Source organism: Taudactylus pleione, unplaced genomic scaffold (assembly GCF_031769625.1).
Source record: "Taudactylus pleione unplaced genomic scaffold, aTauple2 ptg000229l, whole genome shotgun sequence".
NCBI classification, from domain to species: Eukaryota; Metazoa; Chordata; class Amphibia; order Anura; family Myobatrachidae; genus Taudactylus; species Taudactylus pleione.
In genome coordinates, this window is record NW_028284631.1 from 423,354 (window position 1) to 430,706 (window position 7,353).

Genomic DNA, 7,353 nt, shown 5'->3' on the forward strand with positions numbered 1-7,353 from the left:
ATGAATGCATTCTGATCATTAGAAATTGATATCCAATTGCATTTGGAATAAATCCATTGATTTGTTTATACATACAGGCATGTCTATAAATCATTTCAGATTTATGGAGGGTACACACGGTCAGATTTTCTGGAAAATATGAACAATAACGTTTGTAAAAATCGTTTACATCGTTCATATCGTTGACATGTTTGGCATGCATCGACGAACAATTTGCGTGCCCACATGTCAGATAACGATATCTGAAATCGACTGTGTTTGCAGACAGATTTGGACGATATCATTAATTTAAATACTGTCAGAAATCGTTCAACGTTCATGAAATCGTTAATATCGTTCAACGATATCGATGATCTAGCAAATCTGACCGTGTGTATGCACCATTAGTAAATACGTTTTTTTTTTTTTATAAGCGCAACACCTTCTATATACGGTAATAGTCTGGGATTGGGACTGATATGAGCCTGACCCATGGGACTATCCCCCTTAAGTCAGTACAGCTGGGAAATATGTAATTTGTGCTGATCAGATTCTGGGCCTCATTCAGAGGTGGGCGCAGTGTCCATGTTGGACGCAAGCTTCCAATGTTTTAAGTCTGTGAATGTGTCCCGTTGGTTACCCCCTGGGAGATGCGGAATGAATTTAGACGCAGATAGAGGACATTTCAGTGGCCTTTCTGGGTGGTAACGGTGGAGAGAGGAGGGGGGTTATAGCTAGCCAAAAGTGGTCATGTTGCTTTCAACGACTGCGTCTTTTTATGCAGTTGTACTAATTTCAGCGCCCATGTTCAGACAGACATTCTGCTCCACTATAGGGCTGGTACAATGTCCGATGGTGAGACCGATGCTGCGTCTTTGTATGCATTAGCGCCGCAGCCGGGGGTGCCTCTATGCAAATACCGTCCGCTGCGGCCAAAGTATAAAGGCACATTTGTGCTGGGTAAAAATCTGCAGTCGCTGCTGCGTTATCCACCTCTGAATTAGGCCCTCTATCCGCTTGTACTTGGGTAAAAGTAGCACAAGCTTGTAGCACATAAGTCATTTTTGAAAGTGTTCCATGATAGCGTGCATTACTGTCAGCAGCATTAGATAAGAGAATTACTCCATAGCGGTCATTGGGCTCTTTCTGCTTCCCTCATGTCACTTGGACCTGAAAGTCACTCTGTAATTCCTTCCTTTTCCCGCCTAGATTATGTTCTCTCTCCCTCCTGGCGGCTATCACAAGTTCACTGGGATGTTCTGCGTGTCTTCAAGCACAAGCCTGCACCCGCCCCAATACATTATGTCATACAGACGTCCACAGCAGACTATATTTATGCTCCAGCAGCTACAACACTCTCACAGCATCAGCTGGAGGCCAGTCTCTCACTTCTCTAGTTATACAGAAGCCAAGAGCAGCAGCAACAACAGCAATAGAATTCTCTGTGTCTCCCAGCACTTCTCACACGTAAGTTACTATTACGTTTCCATGATGGTCACCTTGGGTAGCTACAATACACTTTCTATGTATGGTACTGATTTATTTTTAGTGAGATAAAGGGGTATTTAATTATGCAAAGTCTAATATTGTATTGTATATAAATTCACATACAATCATTATTATTTTCATCAATCTTTATGTATATATAGCAAATATTTTCTGGAGCGCTGTACAATATTTACCTTTATTCCGGCACTTTAGTCCCAGACGCAGTACATACATGGATTACATATAATCAGAATAGGTATCTTACATACATTCAGTATTTGACAGAAGAAAATAATGTATTGGTTCATCTCATCTGCGCTTTTTTGTTTACTTTTTATGATTGTCCTATGTATTCTTATATTTCATGCATTAATCATCCTACCATTGCACACAATCACACGCATACCACTGGCGGTTCAGTAAATTAAACCGTTGGACTGCCGGGGGCAGGAAGGAAACTTCAAAAGTGAATATATGTGAGAGGAACATGAGCTGAGACACACACAAAAAACAACTACTTTAAGGGGCATATGTATCAAAGCTTGATGTGAGATAAAATTGAGAAATATATATCACCAACCAATCAGCACCAACCAATCAGCTCCAAACTATCATTTCTTAAACACAGCCTGCAAAATGTGAGTTAGAAGCTGATTGGTTGGTGATCTATATCTCACAATTTTATCTCACATGAAGCTTTGATACATATGCCCCTAAGTGCATAGAAAGTTAATATTTGCATTTTTTTTTTAGGCCAGGCTGAAATTGCACAGATTGCGTGGATCAATGATATAGACAATTGGTAGCAGCTTAATGTGCTGCTGATATATATATATATATATATATATATATATATATATATATATATATACTGCTTGATATGTTGATCCATGGGTGAGCTCCCTAGGTGCACTTTCCTGGCAAATTCAGGGGAGAATACATATATCTTATAGAATGATAGAATGCCCCGCAGTATAAAATGAAATGTAATAAATAAGCTATGGCACCTGCACCACCATTGTAGCATTGCAGAAGCCCACGTACCAGCTATTCTTTACATAGCAGGACTATACGTACGCTGTAGGAAAACTTTGTGTGACAGCACACAGTGAAAATCCTGCTCTCCCGCTTACACACAGAAATGGGTATAGGGAATAGCAACTGGCAATAAACTTAGGAGTAGCTGCCAATATCTGAGTACAATTTGATTTCCTTGGAGACTGTTGATAGATGCAGCCCTTTGTGCAATGTACAAGCACAGGATACTCACAGGAGTTTGTGGGGTCACTTTAACTTTCCTGAACATTCTGAAACCTTTCACTAATTGCAGACGTTGGGGTAGATGTACTAAGGCTTGGAGAAGGATAAAGTACCAACCAATCAGCTCCTAACTGTCAGTTTTCAAACATAGCCTGTAAAGTGACATTTAGGAGCTGATTGGTTGGTGGTTGGTACTTTCTCTCCTCTTTATTTCTTTACAAGGCTTAGTACATATCTCTCTTTGTAGTGTAATGGCTTTTTATTTTACAGTGTGCAATCATTACTTCTAGGCTAAGGGGGTGGGGGTACCAGACACCCAGATTATATTGCATTTTAAATGCCTACAATGCAATTTACAGCTTATTCACCAAAACAATGTACACCAAGTTACTGTGAAATTAGTGCTTCACATAGAGCCAAGAGAGGGGCAGCAGGTATACTTCTCCAGAGACTGTCCAATAAAACCAGCAGTATTTTTCATGAATTCGGTTACATATCTAAAACCAGTAGGGTATGCCCAGTACTGCCAACTACACATAATTGAAGCCTCAACCCTGGAACTTACGCATGACATTTAGGAAGAATAGAGGTTGGTGCTGGTATACAGTAACTACTTCAGTTCATTCTGTAGAGTACTGAGGTCTGATAGCATATTGGGAGCTAGATGACCCAAGACAAACAAGTATATGTAATTATGCTAGATGAGCAGATTATTTGTCCAATAGCCACACTCACCACTTCCTTTGTAAGGAAATACAAAAGCAGTCATTGAAACAACTTTTCAGTACAACAGAAGTAGGCAGATATTCTGGTGTATAAAGAAACACATGCAAACTAAACATGATATATCATTTATACAGTAGCTACCATGCTAATGTTGTATCCATACATAAACTTACTACAAACCATTATGTTACCTAGGCACTGACAAGTGAAGCCATTTTAATAGCAAAATTCAACATCACACATTAGCTCAGTGTTGGCTAACCTTGACACTCCAGCTGTTATGGAACTACATAACCCAGCATGCACTGCTACAGTTTTGCTATTAGGGCATGCTAAAACTGTGGCAGGGCATGCTGGGATATATAGTTCCACAACAGCTGGAGTGTCAAGGTTACCCAACACTGCATTAGCTGGAACAAACGGCAAACACTGTGAGGTTTGTGCAATCACATAATAGATGTCTGGCAGGCAGCAGCTACAGAATATTGGCATTGTATGAAATAATGCTTTGAGGGTCTTTAGGATTCAGACTGTGAGACAGTTGCATGTTAGGGCGACTGTGTGAGCTCCTCCTTAGCGGCTCTAGGCAGAAATATACTGCGACATAGGTAATTCCACTTAGTAACAATAATGTCCTGCTGTCTCATTGCCAGTTGTTCCATAGGAGAATACAGAACATTCATGGAGGTATTTACAAAGTTCTCTTCTTTTTTTGTTTTTTTTTCAGCTTGTGTTAGCAGGGTAAATTGGCTTAGAACATATTGAATTGCTAAAGCAAACTTTTGCTTCAATGTTGAGGATGGAAGACTCAGTTAATGGGACCCTGACGAACCAAGGAATCGGTTCGAACCAGAACCCACCGAGCCAGATGAGCAGCGAGAAAGATAGCCACGAGTATCTGTACATCCTTATTGTCATGTCTTTCTATGGAATATTTCTGATGGGCATCATGCTGGTCTACATGAGATCCAAAAGGAGGGAGAAGGAATCCAAACTATTTCTCCTTTACCAGGATGAGGAGAAGCAATGGATGGAGACCAGGAGGACTGCCTCTACCTTGTCTGTCTCTAGGTCCTCCCAGCAGAGCGCTGTGCTCAGCATCTTGCAGGACAACTTCGTGCCAGGACGCTTCTGCAATGACTACAACGTAGTAGACAGCAGCATCAGCTCCGAATCTTCCTCTACCGATGTTCACTTTACCATTCAAGAAGAAATCACAGAAGCACCTGTTCTGGACAAAACGGAGGATGAGAAAGCCGAGGCTGCGACACAGATTTCCTAGCAATGAACTAAAGAGACATTGTATATTTCAGGAATCTATAGGATCTCTGTTTAAGGCACAATAGTCTCCTGTTTTGGGGTTCTGCCAAAAGTGAACCTTTTAAGGGAAGGAAGAACAAATCGTATAACCTGGAGTATGTGTAAGAAGGAATGTTGCATGCAGAGGGGTTATATTGTCTTCCTTTCAGTTGCAGTGCACTAAAAGGTATCATAGGCTTTAACATTGAACTGGGCCCTAGAAGCAAACAAAGAGCTGGTCCTGTCCAGTTGATAGACCACAGTAATAGTGTTATATGCAATGTGAATGATAATGCTCTACACTAGAGACGGGATGGACAGTCGTCTTGTCATTCAGTGTTAGAACTACTGGTTAGAGACAAGGGCCGTGTTAGGACATCCTCCACCTTTACAGAAAATAGATCAATCATGTCCAACACAAGGACTCCATCTGCTGGCCTGAGTATCTGTACAGTTACTGGTGTAGGGCCAATGTCGGACATCCACGATGCAGATATCCTGAGGCTCTCCAATATATTTAATAATAAAAAATAAAGAGGAGATGGTAGTATGTGTATTCTGACAAGTTAGTTTTGCTTAGTTTGTATGGTTGTCTAAAGCAAAAATATTGAACACGTCTCATGACCCAAAACAAATTCTGATAAATGAAGGTTCTTGACACACTGTAGCAAAGTTTCCGTCCCAATAACATTACTCCAAGGTATGTTACCTTAGTCTTCCTGAATATAGTGCTGTGTTTCCATGGGTGTGGAAGAGAGGGCACGCATTTCATATTTGGTGGTATAGTGTTGCGTTTCCATGGGTGTGGAAGAGAGGGCACGCTATTTCATATTTGGTGGGCTTGTCCCAAAGCCATACAATTCTGCCTCTGAGTTTTCACTGATTCTGCCTTTAATATCCAGCTCCCCCATCGGCCTTCCTCAGCACACCTGTGCATATGGCGAATACACAGAAAAACTGATCTCTTACATTTCAGAAGCCATGATTGTCTTGGTGACATCTTCAGCTGCTAAGCTAGATGTTGGTAAAGTCTGATCATTGACATATTGTGGGATCAGGGTTGGACAGGCCCACAGGGGTACAGGGGAAATCCCTGGTGGGCCCACTGCCTAAGGGCCCACCCCTCTTCAAGGTGTCAGGTTCCAGACCTCAAATGATACATTGTTACTCTATTAGATGGTCAGTTATCTGGTGGAGCAGTACCAATGATTAATATGGGTGATTGGTTCCCTTCTATAGAATCTACACCTATTGGTTAGCCAAGCATTTTGGGTGGCTGGTCACACCCCCTGTGATGGATAACCACACCCCTTATGCAAGGGCCCCTAACACTGCATTCCCCGGTGGGCCCTTCATGCCTCAGTCCGACACTGGGTGGGATATTAACAAAACAGATTCAAATTCAGTTTTAACTTTGCGCCTATGGATCAGTTTCACGTTCCCCTCCACACAGTCCAGCTGTCCTTACGTTCTGATGTACAGTACCTGCTATACAGGAGATTGGGAGCTGGGTCCCTTTACTCCCTTATTCTCTTTTCTATTTCTTTTTCCCCATCTGTTGATAATAATTCACTGTAATTATATTGTAATGTTCTAACAAATATTTATTGCAAATGAAACTTATTAACAGAGGTTGAAGTAAATTGAAACGTACACACTGTACTTATATACTTATGTACATCCCCATTGCATTATGACAATCATAGGTTGTCCCTCCCCCTCTACCCACATTTTTAAGCTGCCTATTAATTTAAATCTCGTGTAGGACTAATAAGACCTATGGTGCTGATACCATTGAGTCAGGTAAACAATGTTGTCTAAATAGACTTAAATTATCATTTCTGCCCACCTGTATATACACATTCAAGATAGGCATGGTGATCTAGTATGGATCCAGTATGGATCCAGTATGTGATCCAGAGAGCCTCTTGGAGGTTTAATGGTGACTTCGATTGTTCACTTTTGCTCTATTCTGCTTTTTAATTATGTTATTTTTCTTGTTTATGAAGTTAATTTTAGCTGCAAACATAATACAAATTTGTATATTTATAAAGACTGTGTTATAACTAACAGCCAGATGTTTTGTCGCTTCTATTCTTATGTGTGCTGGGAAACTTAGGATGTTGTTGCTATACTACAACTGGCATCATTTATCTACGTTTAGTATTTTGCTCCGAACTCATCATCTTAAGTATTTAATTTCGCTATTTATATTAGAATGAAAGTTCTTAAAAACAGGTTCCTCTCGCCTTCTTAGCTGGTTTAGCCTTTAAAATGATTGCCACTTTACAGATACAGGGAGACTCTTATAAATCCCCGCAGCGGCTGAAGATCTCAAGGTATTACATATAGCCCTTGTTTCTTTGCTGTCATTTTATAATTACCGTGTAACTGTTTTTGTAAAGTGCTGTTAAATATGTTGGTGCTATGTAAATAAAAGCCAATAATAATAATGACAATGTGTGTAGAAGTTTTTGTTACTTGATCAGCAATAGCAACAGTGACACCGGCAGGGTATAACTGATTTATTGTAAATGCATATAGGCGGAGTAACGACAACAGGAAAATACAATACAAAATACAGTATGTGCTTCTGATCAT

The 7,353-nt window shown here is 40.5% G+C and overlaps 1 protein-coding gene across 1 annotated transcript; it reads left to right on the plus strand.

Moving 5' to 3' along the window:
• The first annotated feature begins 1,355 nt into the window (after positions 1 to 1,355).
• Positions 1,356 to 7,153, plus strand: KCNE4 (potassium voltage-gated channel subfamily E regulatory subunit 4). Its single transcript, XM_088479272.1, has 2 exons — positions 1,356 to 1,446; positions 4,181 to 7,153. Exon 2 carries the CDS (start codon positions 4,244 to 4,246, stop codon positions 4,733 to 4,735), a length of 492 nt encoding a protein of 163 aa, XP_088335398.1. The 5' UTR covers positions 1,356 to 1,446; positions 4,181 to 4,243; the 3' UTR covers positions 4,736 to 7,153.
• Positions 7,154 to 7,353: the final 200 nt, after the last annotated feature.